Source organism: Atractosteus spatula, chromosome 6, assembly GCF_055471065.1.
Source record: "Atractosteus spatula isolate fAtrSpa1 chromosome 6, fAtrSpa1.hap1, whole genome shotgun sequence".
NCBI lineage: Eukaryota > Metazoa > Chordata > Actinopteri > Semionotiformes > Lepisosteidae > Atractosteus > Atractosteus spatula.
The window spans coordinates 40,187,053-40,207,859 of record NC_142711.1 but is presented as its reverse complement, the minus strand read 5'-3'; the positions used below and the strand labels follow the sequence as shown (position 1 = coordinate 40,207,859).

Genomic DNA, 20,807 nt, shown 5'->3' with positions numbered 1-20,807 from the left:
ACATCAACACAGTCCAACATAAACTCAGCTTAACAATATTAAACATCAACACATTGTCAAAAGCAGGTTCTTACCCACAGTGTCTTCCCATGACCTCCAAGACAAATGTCCTCTGGTGGCTGAAAGCAAAAAAAAAATACTTAATCAGTTCATGAGCTGAAAGATTTCATCCATTCATTTTATAACCACTTTATTGAATACAAAGATTTCTTCATACAGATAGCACCCCAGAAACTGAATCCAGGGTCCCAGTGCTGAGAGGCAGCAATGCTAAACACTGTGCCACAATGCCACCCTGTTAACATTATAACAACACACATTTGTAAAATAGTTAAAAGAAACAACAAGAGCAGTCTCAATTATTTCACATAATTATGAAATAGGAGAAATACTGTAATAGTGTTGACAGAACTATTCTTTCACCAAAAATGAGCAAGGAATTCCCCGAAGCCCAACACAACATCAAACTGTACTGAGCTGCCCATCCAAAGCAGGGCTATTTCAAACCTCAACCACAGCAGATTCTAGTTTGGAGACAAATGGAGCCTGCAACTGGAGATAAAAGAAAAGTGATCTGGGAGCTGAGTGCACTACAGTCAGTCCTTGTGAGAGGGTTTAAAACAACCAGCAGATTTGAACACATTTCTCCAGGGGCACAGCACCTAGGCAGCAATCCATATTAAAATGGAGAGCATGGTTCAAATCCTGCCACATTACACCTGAAGGAAAAAACCAAATAGCTATACTCTCAATCCGATACAACAGGTAGCATTTGTGCAGATGCAAACTATACAGATTACCTTGGGACCCAACACAATGCTCTATGCTGCATACAGAGCCTAGTGTGATCTACGACCTGCATATACAGTACATGTCAAAGCACAGCTGAAATGGACAGGAAACAAAAAGCCAGTGCTACCTATTGCTCTCGATTAAAAAGTTTATATTCTGAAATGGGATCTATATATTAATGGAAAACGAGTGAAATCCAATCTGTATGGACACATTTTATATAAGCAAAGCTATAATGTCACATTACACCAGCTTATATGTTTACCTCTGGGCGGTGGTCATGATTGCATCCACAACTTCAATGATTCTGTGGAGGGCAGAGTCTGTTCCTATTGTCATATCGGTGCCACAGAAGTCATTGTCGATGGATCCAACCATCCCGACAATGTGCAGGGCAGAGTACTTCTGAGCAGCCTCCTCATCAATTAGAGCTGTTTCAGATGAAAAAAACAGGGAAGAATGCATCACAAATTGGGCAATGCAATGGTTGAGCAAGGAACTAATTTTCCTGACTCAAAATACAAAGCACTCCATGCCACTTTACTTCCCCTTTTCTATATACTGTATCATCACTCCACTCTGTAAAGCAGTGGTTTACAGACAAGATGGAGATCTTTGCCATAACTGCATTCCCCAAAAGGCTGCACCCAGTCACCTGACCAGCTGCTAGAGACAATTTTCAGATGATAATTTATACAATTCTCAAAGTGACGAAACATATACTTCCAAAGTCCAAGGTCAATTTAATCTGCTCTCTAGGGACAGAAGACAGATCCTCTGTGTGCAAATGGACAGTGCGAGAAGAAAGTGACCAACCAAGTCACTGTGGAAGCTACAGAAAACCATGAGTTTCAAGTCTCAGAGAAGGACTGTGAAAGAGTTTCAAAGAGAAACTAAATTTTGGTTAAGATATTTTTTGAGAGACAAAGTTTGAAAAGGATAAGCAGCTTAAGTACCCAGAAGTAAGCAGTATTGGTAGAGAGGGACTTTAAAGAAGTGGGTAAACAACCCAAGGAGGAGCTAAACTTTTTTGTGGTAGTTTTGGATTATTTTTTCTCTGCAGTGTAAATAATAGTACTGGTTTGCACCTTACAGCAACTGTGTTTGTGTTTTCCTCGACCCACCTATTTTAAAGATCCTGTTGCAGCACCCCATCCCCCAGTGGGTGTCAGAACAACACAGAGGACAAACACATCCAATGAATTGCAAGGAAGGATATTTAAAACCAACTCTCGTAGTCAGTAGAGCTGAACATTTTGGATTCACCTCCTCCTGCTCAGCCTCCAACTGCTTGTGGAATATTCTGTCCCCCTGCCCAGCAATAGCTACCAGCCAGGAATGCTGTCGCCAAGAGTTGCTTAGCAGCAGAAATGCTGCAAGGCCTAAAGGCCAATCTTACAATGCAGCTTAAGCTATGCAATGCTAATTTGAAAGAAAAAAGGTCTGCTGACTTTGAACTGACTGTTAAAAGAAACTAGTTTATTTTGATTAACCTTTGGATCCATCTATAGAAAGTTGTTTATTTCTGATAGGCAACTGACATCCTATCCCAGAAGAATAGGGGTCAAGTTTGGGAATACATCCTGGAAAAGGACTCCAGTAGTATATAACCTAGCTTGTATGGACTAAGACAGAAACTTACTGAATACATTACTGAAATATTTCTTCACTGAAAAAATCAATTATCAATCAATCAAATCAGTCAATTTTATATATATATATACTGTATACAGATACGTAATGCATACAGATACGTATTGTATAACATACATAATATGTCTTTATAATTATTTTGTGGGGGGAATCTATGGTTTGAACATTATCGAAAGCTCCTCCTCTAGACAAAATGTTTCCAGCAAAAGCTCTACCAAAGCATTTTTGAAGCACTCCGGTTAGACACACTATGACTCAGTACAGGTGTCGACGAGGTAAACGAGGGCTCAAGTGGAATATCCGCTAGATGAGCGGCGCTGTCCACAAGCCACGGGGCTGCTGCTGCTCTCGCTGTTCAGCCGCGGCCCTCGGCCCTCAGTCACTCGTGCCACGCACCCTGCTGGACGAGCTCCTCCAGCAGGCCGCTCCACTCCTCGCGGAACAGGTTGGCTCCAGTCAGGCTGCCGTCCCCTCCGATCACACACAGGTTGGTGATCCCGCGCCGCACCAGGTTGTGGGCGGCCTTCAGGCGGCCCTCGCGGGAACGGAACTCTTTGCAGCGGGCACTGCCGATGACCGTGCCGCCCTGAGAAGAGACCGGACGCACGCTGCTCACTGCTACTGACCAGGCTTCTCCATTAACACCACTTCCAATTTAGATTTGAAGTCCAAATGCTCTTTGAATAACAATGAAATCTCAATTTTTTCATTAAGAGGAGCTTGTGACTATCCTGCTGTGATAAATCAATCATTCTAGCATTCAAGTTGTCACAATAATACATCCATTAACATAACACATTCCAAACTATAAAAAGAGTGAATGTACAGTATTTGAGTATACATAAAATGTTATTTTTTTATATGGATTTTTTTACTAGACATTCAGTGACAGACCTTTATAGCAGTTGTATTAACATTACAGTTTATATATAGTACTTTAGGCTTCCTCACATTAACATAAAAAACATGCTTAAAAACTGATTTCTAATTACAAGGCACAGAGGCGCAGTGGTTAGCATTGCTGCCTTTCTGCACTCTGGGTCCCTAGGTTCAATTCCAGACCTGGGGTTCTATCTGTGTGGAGTTTGTATGTTCTCCCCGCGTTCGTATGGGTCTCCTCTGGGTGCTCTGGTATCCTTCCAAAGTCCAAACCCATACTGTTAGGTTAATTGGGTTCTGTGAAAATCTTCCCTAGTGTGAATGTGTGTTGTCTATGTCTCTGTGTGTGTCTGCCCTGTGATGGACTGGCATCCCGTCCTGGGTGTATCCTGCTTTACACTTGTTCCTTGCCAGGATAGTCTCCAGCTGCCTCGCAACCCTAAATTGGAATAAGCACTTAGAAAATGGATGGATGGATTTATAGTTACATGAGAATTACAAACGGAATTAAAAACATGACTGTATTGGGCTTGTGCACAAAGCATAAGGTAGGGATAATAAAAGTACAAACCCACACACAAAATAAGTGGAATTGTCTCAAAATGACAAAATAATAAAGAGATACTGTACAGAGATTCAAATGTTAGAGTTTTTTAAAGTTTAATAAACTGCCAGAGATAAGGATTCAAGTTACACTGACAATGACACTGCTAATTAACCTTTATGTACAGGAACATGAGCTGCTCAGCAACAAATTCTAATTACTTATTATTAATTTTAAAAAGTGCTCAAATGTATGAAGCCACCATTACGCACCCTATGAAAAAACTTTTTGTACTGTTAAAAGCAGACATAGCATGTGCAGGCCTGTTAATTCTAAGTGAATTGTTATTTGTACATACACTGTAGTACAAAGCTTCAAACGCAGTGAGTTACCACTTGATACTTAGATACAGACCATCAACAGATAAGACTGCCAAACCACTACTGCAAAGTTCATATTACAGAATACCATCTAGTAAAAAGTGGGGCTGTCAGTTAATTTATTGCTTTCATATTTGTGTTCAATTATTTGGTTATTCATGCAGCACGTATTTAGTTTTTCTATTCTACTTTTCTATTCTTCTATTCCAGTTCAAATTTCAACCAGACATAGATATAATTTTTTAGCATGAACAAACAAAAAGTCTCAGTTCTCTCTGGTTTAGCAATGAGTCATCATAGTTCCTTAGAACCGCAGCTTCTGGACCTGCAGAATACATATACAGCAGCTACTCCTATCAGCACTTTACTTGTAAGCTACAGAAACTATGATTTCAAAAGATACTAATCTAATTTTAATTTGACATAAATGCCAAGTTTTTCCAAGTTATTATCTAGCTATCCATGAATTTTCTAACTGCTTCATTCAATTCAGGGTTACAGGCAAGCCAGAGCTTATCCCGTCAAGCAGCAAGGAACAAGGTGGGATATGCCATGGGCAGAACACCAGTCCATCACAGTAGATGTAGACACAGTAGACAGAGCAGGCAGACACAGACATGCACACACTCACACCCAGGCAATTTTTTTTTCCAGAAGGCAATTAAGCTACCAGTATGTCTTTGAACTGTGGTAGGTCTTCTAAAATCTCAGACCACGCAGCAAAAACTATCGTGAACACGAGAAGAACGTACAGTACAAACTCCGGAACAGAACCCAAGCGCCAACACAGTGAGGTAGCAATGTTAACCACTGCAGCACTGTGCCCCCTACTCGTTTTTTTTTAAATAATTTAAATAAGAAGATAAAACTGCCCTTCATATAAGAAGAGTTATGTTTCAGAGCAGTAAACAAGAAGCTCAGGTGTCCAATACCCAATATGAGTGATCCAATATACTGATTTAGACTTTTTATCATCCACCTATTATCAGTAAACCACTTATCCTTGTGAGCATCAGGACAAACCAGATCCTATTCCAGCACCAAGGGAAGTGAGGTGGAACTGAGAGCACACAACTACTCTCCCTCTGGGCAGGACATCTGTCCATTGCAGCCTCACAAAGTGAATAACAATTTCTAGACACCTATCCAGCATTTCTTTTCGAATGAGGGAAAATGAGAACACCTGGAGAAAGCCCATGCAAACATGAGGAGAACCTGTGAATTTTACATGGACAGACACCCAAGCCAGAATCAAAACCCAGGAATGTGAGGTAACACTTCTGACCACCCTGCCACTGTACCGCCAGCTTTATTATAGAAAAACAAAAAATCTGAAAGGCTGTCAGAAAACTAGATTGTTTTTTCATATAAACTAAACTAAATTTAGAGAGAATCTTTAAAGAGACATGCATAGTGACAGCATTGCCCCAAACCCTGAAAGTTACTGTATGATCAGTATTCCCAGTCACCAACAGGGCCATGTCTCACCTGAGCAGCAGGACTCTGTCTAGGATATGATCTGTATACAGTATGAATCCAAGGGTTTCAACAGTTCCTGTCCACATTGGATACTTCTGCTGTTGATATTTTTCTTCATAACATAAAATCTGTTATATTTGATTCATGTCTTCTGTGTGCAGCAACACAAATCTGTATTTGCACCCAGTGCTTGTAACATCATTCAAGCTCCCATTCACAGAAAACAGAAATGAGACATTTGATGAAGAGATGCATCTCCAGAAGATACAATTTTCTAAGAATTATCTATGGTCATTTCTCAAAAGTCTTATGGACAAAACGACTCAACACTAAGAATGAAAAAAGTGAGTGCAGGCAGCTCTCATTAAAAAAAATAGATTAACTTTATTTCAGCATTTCATTTGTGAAAGTAATGTTTAATATGAGACAGGTTTATTTATTTTTCTACTTACCACCTGCAGCATACTTGAGACACTCTCCCAGCTTGCCTCCTCAATGTTGTCTCCCCCATCTACCATCCCCTGGTAACCCTAAAGACAGAAATACAACAGTCAGACAATATGACATTGCCTTGTGCTGACTAGTCACTGCACTCACTCCAACACTGGGAATTACTGATGGGTGAAAAAGTATCTTTACATTTCCAATAAAGCTCTATCCAAGTCAAATTAAGGGGGAACTGCAGTCCCAATTTCTCAGACCGGTTATTAAATATTTGAAAAACTGTATGGTCTCCATTTTGTCAGAAACCATTGGTCTTGCCATAAGCAAGAATGTGAGTCTGCGCAAAACTGCAATGTGAAGCAGCCCTTCCTGCTCACTAGTCACTGTAATCACTAATGTAATGCGATGTATGAGCAAATAACTACAGGTTGTGCAGAAATGTTCCAATGTGATCTGCATGCAGAGTTAACAACTCTTGAAGTTGAGAGCAATATTTCTATTGGATTATTCACAAGCCTTCCTGTTTACAATATACCGGGGTCACTTCAAGTCACCGGATGTTTCATTCTGAATCGCAGAATATTGTCGGAGCATACCTGGAAATGTAGTCTATTCTTTGTTTAAATTGGAGGTTTTACATGTTACTGTGGACATTTTACTTTCATTGTGGTGTGAAATGCACTTACCAATGCACTCACTGGCACTCAGCCGATTCTTTCTAACCCCAAAACAAAAATAAAAATAGCATTGCAGTTCCCCTTTAAGACAACTGTTAAATTAACACACAAAAATAAAAATTTAAATTGCTTAAAAATATCTAATGAAAAAATGTGGAAAAATACATGAGACTAACTTTTTAGCAGTATAGCAAAATGTTTACTATACAACTGTACAAACAACTATATAGCTATTGAAGGAAAAAATGTAATACAATGCACCAATACTGTTTGTATTTGTATACTCACAACATTCTAAAACACTTTGCTATTTGGAAATCTACAATACCTAAAGAAATAAGTACCGGAAAAGCTCAAATAGAACCAAAGCTATGCAAATTCTGAATTATATACTGTATAAATATAGTGTCTCCAAGACACATTTCATCTATATTAACTTAACATACTGTAAGTCTCTTTTATTTCTATTTTCACTGTATACTCACCTCATGAATAAAATACACCTTAGCTCCAACATATATTCCCATGCGTACTACAGCTCGAACAGCAGCATTCATACCTGTAAAATTACAAACAATAGAAGGAAGGAAGCTTTACAAATGGCAACAAAAGTTTGGTCCTGCACAGATTGTTTTTAATTAATATGATTATACTCAAGGCCACTGTTTTTTTATGCTAATAAACAGGAGGGCTGAAAGAAAGAAGAAAATTCCCTACATGAATATCTGAACAAATCTGTCTTCTAAAAGAAACTATAGAAACCTGATTAAAATCACAAGTCCCAGTAACAAAATATAAAATTTCATGCACATGGATGTATTTATGGGTGGCATAGAGGCATGGAGTCTCGGGTCCAAGGTTCAATTCTGGACCTGTCTCCATCTCCATGTCTCTGGAGTTTGTTTGCCCTGTCCCCATCCTAGCTTGGCTTTCCTCTAGGTTCCCCAGTTCCCTCCTAGTACCAACCTAACAAAAACAAGCCTCCGTGTCCCTAGATTGGCCTGTGCGCTCGTGTGTGTGACCTGGGATGAACAGGACTCATGTCCAGGATGTAGTCCCACCACGTGCCTAAGGCATCCAGGAACAGGCGGCTGCTGCTGTACCTCTGTTAGGAATAATCAGCTTCCTAATAACGAATGGATGTATTTAAAATACAAGCCACTAAAAACAGCTATTCACTATTCATTATTTAAAGCATTACTTTTTTATTTACACTGAAAACGCAGCAAACAGTTTTGTTGAAAAAGTATTGTACAAGACAATGCACAACTGAAATCACTAAATCTGAACAAAATATGAAATATGTGAAAAACTTATACTTATCATATGTTGCTGTACAGTGTAACACAGAAACTATGCTTCTAAGATATGAACAAAGTCCGGATTTTTGGGGTATTCCACCATGACAACACAAGTTGGTTTTGTGAGACTACTGAAATAAGAACCACTTGTTGCATTTGTAAGTCTAGAAGGGGATATATCTTGTTTCTACTTGTCTGCCTTCCTATTAGTGAGGAAAAGGAAACTAACTATGAACTATAAGGCCCTGTGATAGACTGGCATCCCATCCAGCCTGCAGTCCCTCCTTTCACCCTAGGCTCCCTGGATAGGGTCTGGGGTGGTCCGACCCTTACCAGGAATGAGAGAAAATGAAATGACAAATCAACTATAAAAGGCAATCAGAAACTAACATACTGAAAATATATTTCATTTTTGAAACTTAAAAACTTTTTTTTTGCTGCAGAAACTATCCATGCTGAAGCTTAGTGTTGCTTTGTGCTTTTGATTCTGTGTACAATCTGTCTTCCTGTTAAAGAAAGTTTTTAAATTTCAGGGCAAAAAATTCGGCAACAACACAGACATTTTTTAAAAGTTTATTCAAGGACAGGCTACACTACGCCTTAGGCAGACCTTGGTCCACTCACAGTATGAATCACTTTATGTAAATACTCAGAGGCAATAAACCAGTGGAGCCTTAAGCCGGTTTTAATAACATCAGCAAGCTGACAATCACTGTATACTGCATGTTCTCATTATGGCAAGCAACAATTTAAAAAATTCAAACATTTTAATCTTCTAAAAACATTAACTTTTAAAATCATATCGCAGAGGATTATACTGTTTCAGAGAAATTATTCCAGCTTTTGGAGTATTACTTTTGATTTGCTTTTCAGTAAAACAGGAACAGGAGCATGCACTTTTCTGGCTGTACTGTAATTAACAGTTTACAAAGTAACCATTATTACAACCAGCCGGATTGCAAAAACTAAAATTTACACTGTGTGGAGGAATAAAGGAAAAAATAACTCCTCAATTCTCATCATTAATTCATCATTTGACATTCCCTTCAAATAAATAAAACATCCCTTGGGAGGTGGCAAGAGAAAGCAATGTTTTTAAATTAAAACAATTAGCTATTGGTTCCTGGTCTCAGTTAGTCAGCCATTGCAACAAAAACATCCATCTGCTGCCAATTTCCTGCTCTTCCTGTGTGTACTACAGTGTATCTTACCAGCCAGAGATACTCAGCACCACAAACTGCCATGTATGGTAAATAACCATTTTCCCCACCCACACAGAACAACGAGACAATTAAATTAACACTTGCTTTTCTGGAGAAAAGGCAAATGTCAGACTCTGTATGGAAGTTTCACTTCTCACTTAAAATTTTTCTGATTTTTCCACATTAATAGGACAATAAAATATGGCGAGACAAGCAACCGCCTCCTACAGTCACGAGAACAAAAAAAAAGCAAAGAAGGAAAAAACCTCAACTTCTGGGCTGTTTCCCAAGATTGAAAACATTGCATAACGGACTGAAAGGCTACATGCTTTTCTGTTACTGTTACTTGGTTACAAGAGAACAAGAATACAACAATACCCATGATCAGGTTTTAAATGTAAAAGGCAAAGAGATTAAAAAGCAAATGTTTCACCAAGAATAGGGATTGCTGTAAAAACTTTCATCTGCACAATCTTTAAAACTGTGAGCACAGGATACTGTAAGTACATTCAGTGGCACAGTTCAATTACTACTCTATCAATTTCAATATCACTCCCATTCACCCCATTCAACCCATTCACAAAACATCTTCACAGAGTAAATCTAGAAGCAGCATACAGTAAGACATATATGACAGTGCAATGAGCCTCAATGATACCAGTGTCTCCTTCGCTATACAGTATAAACTGAAGCTCCGAGATAAAGAGATCAGCGGAAAAGTCAAATGCCTTTTTTTGTTATAAGACCAGAGAATGCTCTGACAAACTCACAGTCACTGAATCCACAATGTTCCTGTATTTTTCTACTCTTCTCATAAAACATCTTGGGAGCTCAAGCCCCTACAATAAGAATGTCAGAACCTCGTTTTCACAAGCACAATAAATCAATGTTCTTTTTGGCTCGCTTTTGCACCACCTCAAAGCATAGACTCAGCAATCAACCGATACCTTATCATGGAGTAACAAACACCTACTGTTGATGCAATGCAGCAAGAGCAATTAATACAATGCTGGCTATAGGGGATACCAAAATAGCAAGACCATTGACCTAAAACAAATGGCATTGCCTCAATTCAGCACCATACCAATCAATACAAATCAATACATTTCACGCATAATTCTAAGTGCGTCTCATTGACTTAAATTCACTGTGACTTGTTCTGGAAGGAATTTTCTTTCTGATTGTTACTGTAGCAACTGGCAGCTGTAGAATGCATGAATTTTCACACATGAAATAAAGTAATTTTTTAGAAAGTGGTTAGGTTTGACCCACTTAATGTGATATTTGTTTTAGTTTATATACAGTATCTGATACAGCGTTAAATGATTAGTCAGTTCTTCTGTGAGAGATGTCAGAGTTAAAAGACAATGGAAGCTTACTAGACATGAAGTACAGTGTCACATTTGTTGAGAAAACATGTTACTGTAAATGTGTGTTACTTCTCTTTTATAATAGTTTACCCTAAAGTATATTCCTAAGCAGCCTAATTTTGATTTCTGAATAGAGAAACAATAGGTGTACAGCAATGGAAAAATAATTACAATAAGAAACCAAAACAGTAAACAACCCATAATAAACATTGTCTACAAAGAGCAGAGCTGAAATGATTGTGTTGCAGGCCTCAGGACATGTCTTGACATTATGTAAAGAAGAGGAAGAAAAATAATCAATTCTTCAGCCTTGGTTAGTGAATTTAACCTTCCTCCCACTGTTTATCTACAGAAACATCATTGCGGAAGAAACAGTAGACATAGACCAGTGAGTGAAATGCTTTCCAGGTATCATACAAATAAGGTGGCAAATTTGGTAATAAAGAAAATAAATGTATTTTTCTTGAGTCTGCAATAAGAAATTCTGAACTAAGCAATACTGATTAATATTTGTTGACTTCTTTAAATACTGAATTTCTTTCAGTATCCCACAAAAAGTATTGAAACAAAGCCATCCCAGAAATGTTCTTTTTTCACTCTGGACTAGTTAGTGAGAAAATACAGCTTTTAGTTATACAGTTGTTTAAATTCATTCATTTATGATAACTCAACAATAACAATATCTCAACAGAGGGAAAAACAGGGTTTTTGTGTGCCTGTGCATATAAAAGAGAACATGAGCAGTGCAGTGCCTAACCTGACAACAGCGCTTCAAAGATTAAATATGTCATATATATATAATATGAAATATGAGATACCAAAGAGGCTACTTTATTTAATTTAATCCTTCCTTACAACTATTCACAAAAAAAAGCCAAACATAAGGTTGTCATCTCAAAGAGATAATTATTTAAATCAGTAGTCAATGGCAGGCTGTTTAGGAAGCTTCTAAACAAGGGATTAACTTAAATAAGCTAGTTTAAGAAACAATATTTATTTTTAAAATCTGGTAAGGTAACGAGCACTTGTGCCTTGCAGAACACTGCCATAGCTTAATAAATAAATGACAATACTTCCCATACAAAAAATTAGTCATCATAAAAATAAACGTTGCATGTTGTTTTTGTATTATCACAACATACTTTACTAAAGGATTTAAAAATTCAAATATTGGGGAAGATATAAAGTTGAGTAACAATAATATACTCTTCAGTGTATGAAACAAACGGACCAATTAATATAATAATTTATATTAATGTAGCAACAGTAAGACATGATATTTTTAACTTCAACATGTTTCTCAAAACAAAGATAAACCGTACTGGCATATAGCATACGCTCTCTACTCTGAAACACTTCTATGATCACCAGTAATGCAGATATTATGGTAGCAATAGTATCTACTGGAATCTTTAAGTTGATATAACATTCAAACTTGCAAAGGAATTATAGAAAAGTATGATGATTCAATTGGCCTTTCTTACATAACACCCACTCTCTCGATTATTTTCGGTTTATGAAAATTCACCAAACAGCTCAAACAAAGCAAAAAAGAAAAGTAAAACCTAGGTTAGGTTGTACTGTATAAAAAACACAAATTATAGTTCTGTGCTAAAAGATGTCCAAAAGATGTCCAAAAATTATCAGTAGGTCACTTATCCTGTTGAGGGCCGCAGGCATACAAGTTTACTCAAGAACGCAAAGTGCTGCTGAGATCTCCTCACTGCTCCCCCCTGGATGTGGCAGCAATCCATGAAAATGTCATGGAAAAAAAGACAATTTAGAGCTACCAATCAAAACAAGGCAGTATGTTTCTGGGAGGTGGGAACACCCAGAGCAGTAAAAGAGAGAACATGAAACCTTTCCACAGGCACGGTGTTGTCTGCTTCGCCACCCTGCTGCTCGTCACAGGGAAACTGGATCGAAAAACTCAAAAGCATACCAAGACTAGAAACACAAAACCAAAACATCTACAGTAAAAACACTCTGTAGCCCCTGAATTAAAACTTGTATTCTACTCTCCTCTTATAACACAGAGATTATGGGCTCCAGGAAACAGATTACAGAAGATCAGCATAACCATTCATACTGTCTGGCCACAGGCAAACATAAGCTGCACAAGCAATCGTTAATGTTGGCTGAATTAATTACTTGAAACATGCAAAATTCACATACAGTATAGGCTCTGTTGACAAGGTACAGAAGTTTGTATAGATACTATACAATGTTGCTTCAATGAGCTACCTTTTAATAAGGACCACAGATCCTGCTCCCCCTCAAGTTAATGGAAAATGTCCTAACAAAACACAGACATTCTTTTATACCTCCACGCTGAAATAACTTATCTGGGAGCTAAATTCAGTGATGCATGAAGAAGAATGTCAGATGTTATATTCACAGATCTGACTAGATAGCAGTCCCAAACTATAACAATAAGAAGGAGGAGAAGAGCTTAAAGTGACTGTATATTAAAATTATTCAGCATTATTATAAGAAAAATCTTCTACCGGTTATAATGCTATCCTAACTATAGTCTAGAATAGAATTACAAGTATAACAATATACAGCTCAAAATGCTCTAAGTTTAAAAGCAAACAGTGCTCAGAGTATAAATGTACATAAAGTAAATGACCATAAATATCCTCTTTATTGATAAAAAATAAACATAAATGAAAATCTAGACTACTGTATAAGAGTATAATATCAAAAGGAAAGGCAAAAATCTCGGGCTGCCTTTTTGTGGAATACTGTAGGTCTTTAGTCGAGTTTTAGAATATTTTTAGGTTCAGAATTCAATGTAAAGTAAAATCTTAAAACCCACATTATACTTCACAGGTCATGTGTAGTGTAGAAGGCAGAAACAAAAGAACAACATTACTTGACAAAGAATTTGAGTAAACATGTGAAACACTGTTTTGTACGAGCTGGGGCTTTTAATTGATTTGTTTAGATGTCAGCAAGCAAAAAAATAAAAACATTCACGTTTGTTGAAAACAGTTAAGCATGGTTTGACTTATCAGTTTAGCTTAAAAAGGATGTTCTAACAGTTTATAATATAATGTTCAAGCCAAAGCAAAATTAAAATATTTCAAATTTCAAAGAAACCAATGGGAGCAATTTTACGATTATTAACCTAAGACATTTAAATTTTAAAATCTGCTGCTTAGGACCAACTAACATTAAACCTGTTTTTAAGTATATTTGAAGAAAATACTGTTAAATCCAAGATTTTCAGTTTTGATAGCATGTTGTAAGCAAAAGTACTCAGCCAGTGGTACAGTATCTGACACAGGTGTGACAAATACGTGTGTAATTCACATACAGTACAAAGTGATAACCAATGTCATATTACTGATGTACAGTATCTAGTCTAAAAGTAACACGCATATAATATAGTGAGTGAAAAAGGACTTGATACAATGATGCATACCAGTTGTTGTGGGAAAAATAAAATAACCAAGATATGCAAACTGTGTCCTACTGCACAAATATGACTCAAGCCAAGAAAAAGCAGTGTCTGTAACACCAATTAAATCTTCAATGATTTAAAGGAGGATGCTGTGATTAACAGTGTAGATGTAAAAGAAGGACCACATTAGTAAATGACTTAATTCTATTCTATGATAAACTTTGTCTTATATGGTACTGATGTTCAATACAATAAGGAGAGAAAACTATATAACTTAGTTTAAAGTGAACCTGTTGAAAATCCTAAAATACTTTTTTGGCAAACAGTTGTCGGTTTAACTGAGCTGGACAATTGGCTGAGCACTACCGAGAGCAGGTGGGCTTTGGTCAGTAACAATACCAGCCTGACATTCGATGCTATGGGCTGTATGCTGCTCACAGTGCAAAGGCCAGGCCAATCAGTGTAAAAAAGCAGCTGGCGGAACAACCCATGGTCCTGAAAGGTGCACGTAGCCTTCCTTCATGCACTGGCATGTGTTGTATGTGTATCCACCTACAGTATCTGATTGACAACAGGAGACTTTAAAATTGGTGTGGTAAACAAACTTTTTTAAACTCAATTTTTTTAAAAAGAAATCACAATTCAGGCCAAATAGTTTTTATAAGGAAGGTGACTGAGGCCCTTTTCTGTGACAATGTTACATGTTACATGTCAGAATATGAGTTACAGTAGGAATGACAGGAAAAACATCAATGGTAATTTAGCAGAGGACAAACGGAACTAAACTACTTCAGTATTTTTAGTAGTGCACTATTACTATTGCAAATTTCACCTCTTTGAGGAAGAGAGCACTGTAAATCCATTATTATTTTCTGTGTTGTTCCTACATATTCTAAGTTAATGTTTCTTATGACATTAGCTCATTCCATTTTAGATGTACAGTACAATTCAGCAAGAAAAAATTAAAAAGTTAAAAAAGACACGGTAAAAATAAGTTAGCACTTTTAAGTATAATAATTACTAAAGATAAAAGTCATTTAACGGATTTCAACATAGTTATCTTTACGAAAAAAGAGTATACTCAAAGATTTCAGTGGAAAAAATATAAAAACTCCTGAATATAATTTGATTACAGCATTTCTTTATAGGGAATCGAGTGTCTGTAAAGTCTAATGACATAGGCCAGTTTAAAAGATAATTCATTCTCTGCTTGTTTTATTCTAACACAAATTAAAAGAGACTTGTACGTAGGAACTGCAACTACGTTTTCTGTAGCAACTTTCTTTGACCAAAAATAAACAAGCCATAATGCGAAAACCACATCAGCTCTGAAAAAAATACAACTTCTTTTTCAAAGGATGCTAATTATTAAGTGAGTAGGTGGCCCTAAGAGCAGTTACTGTAACAAGGGCTAATGAAAACCGAAATGGATACAGTGGTAAGGCCAAAGAATCAAGAAAAAGCAGAGCCAAGCTATGAAGCGTTGAAGCGATTGGAATACAATTACATGGGATAATAATTTATTGAGATGGTATTTGGCACTTTCCATATATTTGAACACAATAATAGAAGGAGTTATCTATCATATATCCATCCATTTTCTAACTGCTTCAGGGTCACAGGGAAGCCAAAACCTAACTAGGAAAGTAACGGACACCAGGTGGGATACACCCTGGATGGGGTGCCAGTCCATCAGAGGAGACTCACACAAACACACACTCACACTAAGGCTAATTTTCCAAGACGCCAATTAAGCTACCAGTATGCTTTTGGACTGTGGGAGGAAACCGGAGTGTATGCACCTCTGTATGTGTGTAATTATGCATAGACATCAGTAATTCTATTTCAGAAAAACTGAAATATTAATATATAATACATCACAATCACCTTGAAACTTTTTTTCCTTTATCAACAATTAGGATGGAAAACAGGTTTCTTCAAAATGTTATTACTGGAAATAGCTGAACATTTTATTTTGCCCATATGTCTAGTGTGTGATAACCAAACACATGGCTTCCACCTCAAGGTGAATTTAACAAGGCATTTATAATATTACTATTCTTTACAACTTACCATTAATACAGAGATCTCCACCATGACATATACAGTATATATACAGTATACACCAGTTAATGGTTAAAAACTACTATCTTGTTTTGAGAGTTTTAAGATGAAGGACCTTTTTATTTTACAAACAGAACCATTTATTTCAAATACATTACAAAAAAGCGAAAAGGCCTGAAAATGTCTTGATTAAAATGTGTCTAGATTTCTAAAACAAAACCTCAGTGTTACTCAATCAGCATTACCTTCAGACATAAAAGGAAGGATATGCATTTTTTTTTTTAAATGTGCCTCCCAGGAGGTTTTCTGAAACTTCTAACTGCAGGGATTAAAGTGTGTTTATTTTTATACCAGTCTTCCAGTAATACTTTTTGGGGGTAACCATGATATCTAACACTGATTAAGAACTCCACAAACTGTGGCAATGCCAGTGATACACTGATGTCCATGTAGTACTTGGGGATAAAATGCATATCCTTTTTGTTACATCCATTTTACTTCTTGATTATTTTAAGGAAAAACAATTACTGAGTTAAACAGTATTGCATCCTTCTATTTGTTTCAGGAAGAGTGGCATCTTTGGAAGGTACTGTATACACATTTTGGTGTAACTGCTACACAATGAAACAATCTGTTGAGCTCTGACGTGATAGCTTTTCTTCACACTATGAATCACCAAGGTTTCACAACACCACTCTTAACATTTACACAATATCATATTATACAACACTTTACCTACAAAATGCTAAGAGTATTTGTATTGATATACCCTGCCTGTGTTTAAACATTGCAAATTTTAGTTTTTGTGTGGTAAAAAACACATTTAGTAGCAAACTGTTAATTGGTGTTTTAGACCATGCTTGAAATAGAAAGAATTAAAAAAATGATTTTTTGCAACAATAAGCCACATAGAAAATGGCATGTTGTGCCTAAATGACTGGAAAAGAAAACATTATTTGTGAGTGTAATTTTATAAGAATGCAGAACTTCTGTATCAGTAGTATAATATTAGATGCCATATATAACATAAATTGGACTACATTTTTTTAGTTTTTGATTTTTCATTTAGGTTTATGAGCATATGTTAATCCACAAAAAAGAATCTGAGGGCAGCCTGTCACTGGTAGTCAATCGAGAAACTTCCAGACTCATCCATTAATTCCAAATATTCCCAAGAAAGCACACTGTTCAAAATTAGATCCCATTAAAAAAAGAAATTAAAGACTAAGCATAATGAAGGGCAGGTGAGACCCTTATCCATCTGTTAAAGACAAGCTTCATTCACTGTGTAAATTAGTGCTTGACAGTTGCCCTTGAGTTCACCTTTGCAGGGTGGGGGGATGAAAAAGCCATTGAACAAAATGCTCATTCCTTTTCAAGACTGTCCCCGGAGCCTCAAAGCTGCTAATACGAGCAACACCCTGTCTTCTGCTACCCAACTCCATGTACTTATATAGTCAGTGATATTGAATCCTAAAAGCTGGAAAGGTTAAAGGTCATGTTTTCATGGATGTGGGTAAAGCAGGGCAATGTATTCATCAAGTAACTGACCTTACACATTCACCTCTGGGTTTGATTTGAAACTGTAATCTCTATTGACCTGAATAACAGCATGAGTATAATACTCTGTTGTACATATTCTGTGCAATTAAACTGATGACATCTTTAAGAGGCAAGTGGACTAAAACATCACTAAACTACCTGCACGAAATAATACATATACATTAATGTGCCCTTCGTTACTATTTATATGTTCCCTACAACGAATTATAGTCCACAGTTTGGAGAACAAATAGATTTTAGATTGTCTGTTCAAAGACGCACTTGTTACATAAGGAAACCTTTTTTGCGGATCATCTTTCGTTCAACTTCTCTACAGGGGGATCGAGTGACCCTGCACAAAAGTAAAAAGGAAGAGGATTACTGACATGTTTAATCCCACAGGTTCGTGCCGGTCCTTAAATAGGCATTTCACAGTCCCAACAAGCCCTCTTAAACCACCTTCAGTTTTCACTTCTCTCCCGGTCACATTTTTCTGTTTTCTGGTGCATGCGCCCCATTCTTGGGGAAATCCTGCGTGTGCCACACAAATGAATAATCTTTTCAGTTCAAGTCATATTCATGCTCAGAGTGATGCTGTGTTTCCACATCTGTGACGCATAGTGGCAGAATCTGCAATGACTTGCAAATCCTCACGTACGCACATCCTTGTACTGAAATGTATTATAGAAATTACGGTAACGCGCTGATTTACACATCAACTGTATAACAATGATTTTAATAACCTGGGACTCCAAAAGCTATTATATTCCTTTCTAACTCTCAAAAGGGAAGCAATACATTATTTTTACATTGTTGATTAACATATCGAAAAATTGTATCTTATAAGGAATGTCGCTTTAGCAGCGTGCCGAACTTCCTGATTTAAAAAAGGGGTTTCATTTTGGTAGCAGTTGCAGTTGTCTTAACTACTTTACTCATAAATGCATACACCCAGCGTTCCCATTCGCTTAAATTGTCTAAGTAATAAATATTTTTACTCAACACTTTTACTCAACCCCTTCCTATCTGCAATGACGCCAACAGTCCTAACTCTTATTACATTGCAAAGCACATAATCACTTAATTCTAGCAGACTGGGATGGAAAAGCGTAGACGGTAGGCTACGTGATCACTGGAGTAGGGTGAAAACTGCGCAATGCAGTACTCAAAATTTAAGTGTGGCAGAGTATAAACTATATGGGTAAAGGCGAATTTAATCATGATCGAGGTTCCTGGAGCCCACAAGGTGACATTTGGTATGCGAACATCGTCAGCAGGAGCACACCATACTGCTGCGGTAAAGTATAAAAATACATTAACAACAAGAAAGGATTTAAAATGTTCTGTCAATATACAGTTCCTATTACAGTACCGGCATACTTTTAAAAAGATATCTTCTGCTGTTTTCTCTTTTCGTCCAGGCGCAGCATACAGTGTGTTAACGCATGCGGTACTGTACCTTGAGCATCCCCGCCGCTCGTCAGTACGCCGATGGCTTTCCCCGCACCGGAGAGGTTCTCAAAAAATTTCTTATCAGGCTGCGCCATTTCTTTCTGCGAGATAGTCTTTCAAAAAATAAATATTTTCATAAAAAAACAATTATAAATAATAACCGGTTGTGGTCTATATATTTAGAGTATGACGCATTAAAATGCGTGCCGGTGTCAAAAGGGAGAATGAAACTGCCGCAGCACCGTCCGCCCCCGTTCCTGTGTCTCTGTCTCTCTGCCCCTCCGCTGTCTCCAGCCCAGCTGGCCGCAGATATTTCACTTGGCAGGCTCAGCTCCGAGAGCTCCGCTTCACTGGCAGCGCAGCCAGCCAATAGGCGAGGGAAACACTTCGTCCTCTGGCCCCTGAAGCCAATCAGACAGGTTGTAGGTGGGATTAGGTGGTAAGGTGAGGTAGCAGGGAGGGACAAGATAGGAAATGAGCATTTCTTAACTTAAAAATAATGACATACCACAAAACACAGTAATTGAGAATACCATACTCAAAAACACCAATTTAAGATTTTCCGATCTCTTACGGTGCGCCACTGTTTTCCAGTGGATGAATTTCAGTTTTGCCGTTTCCTTCATGCAAGTAATGAGAAATGAGAAAGAAACGAGAACGGTGACAACCCATCGTTTTTTTTATAAATATACAGTGCTGCATATTATTTTCAGATATCAACCTTGTGCAATTATATCCTCATACTCTTTGCAGATGCACGTTGCATCACGGCGTACTCAAAACACCTGTTACCGGAATGAGTGATTCTAGTGTCCGGTGCAGCTTAGAATTACTTAGGCACACAATACAAATGCACACTTCGGTCATATAAATATTGTATTGTATTTTAAACTTATTTTTCAGTGTGTCTAATTGGGTTTAAATTACTTCAGGGGTAGCCCAATGGTTAGAATTTCTGCCTCGCAAGCTGGAGCCCTGGGATCATTTCCGGACCTGGGTTGCTGACTTCGTGGAGTTTGTACAGTACAGTATGTTCTCCTTGTGTTCGCATGGGCTTCCTCCGGGTGCTTCGGTTTCCTTCTACAGTCTAAAAACATACTGGTACTGTAGGTTAACTGACTTCTGGTAAAACTGGCCCTGGTGTGAGTGTGTGTCCTGCAATGGACTGGCATTCCATCCAGGGTGTGCCCTGCCTTTCGCCCATTGCTTCCTGGGGATAGGCTCCTGCTCCCCTTCAATTCTGAACTGGAAGAAGCAGCTATAAAATGGATGAGTGGAGGATACATTACTCGATCCAATACTGTAAGGTAATATTGAATCACATGAGATGATGAACAAGAGCTTGTATTATTATTATAAACATTATTTTATACAGCGTCTTTAAAGGTGGCCTCTCTAAGAACTTTACAGAATGACAACAGCAATAATAAAATAATATACAAGATGTGCATAATGAGAATATACTGTAGCGCCCTCGCGTGGCGTTGTGGCAGAAGAGCGCCCGGCTGGGGGAACACAGCAAGGGGCAGGAAAGGGAGTAGTGGTGGCCAGGGTGGGGACTAGGAGAGCCACTGGCCAGTGCAGCTGACTAATTGTGGAACAGGTGTACACAGTCGCGA

The 20,807-nt window shown here is 37.7% G+C and overlaps 1 protein-coding gene across 6 annotated transcripts in view; it reads right to left on the bottom strand.

Annotated features, from left to right (window-relative positions):
- Window positions 1-19,544, bottom strand: part of LOC148832878 (ATP-dependent 6-phosphofructokinase, platelet type-like) — a 41,891-nt gene extending 22,347 nt beyond the window's left edge. For 5 of the 6 annotated variants that reach the window (XM_088918098.1, XM_088918100.1, XM_088918102.1 and 2 more), the window contains exons 1-6: window positions 19,196-19,544; window positions 7,334-7,407; window positions 6,180-6,257; window positions 2,842-3,031; window positions 1,058-1,223; window positions 75-119 (exon numbers count right to left, since the gene is read on the bottom strand). In XM_088918098.1, coding sequence (XP_088774224.1) covers window positions 75-119; window positions 1,058-1,223; window positions 2,842-3,031; window positions 6,180-6,257; window positions 7,334-7,407; window positions 19,196-19,283 — 641 coding nt within the window. In that variant the 5' untranslated portion in view covers window positions 19,284-19,544. Of the gene's footprint in view, window positions 1-74; window positions 120-1,057; window positions 1,224-2,841; window positions 3,032-6,179; window positions 6,258-7,333; window positions 7,408-18,018; window positions 18,089-19,195 lie in introns of all 6 variants that reach the window. The other variant, XM_088918101.1, reaches the window with a different exon arrangement.
- Between the last annotated feature and the right edge of the window lie 1,263 nt (window positions 19,545-20,807).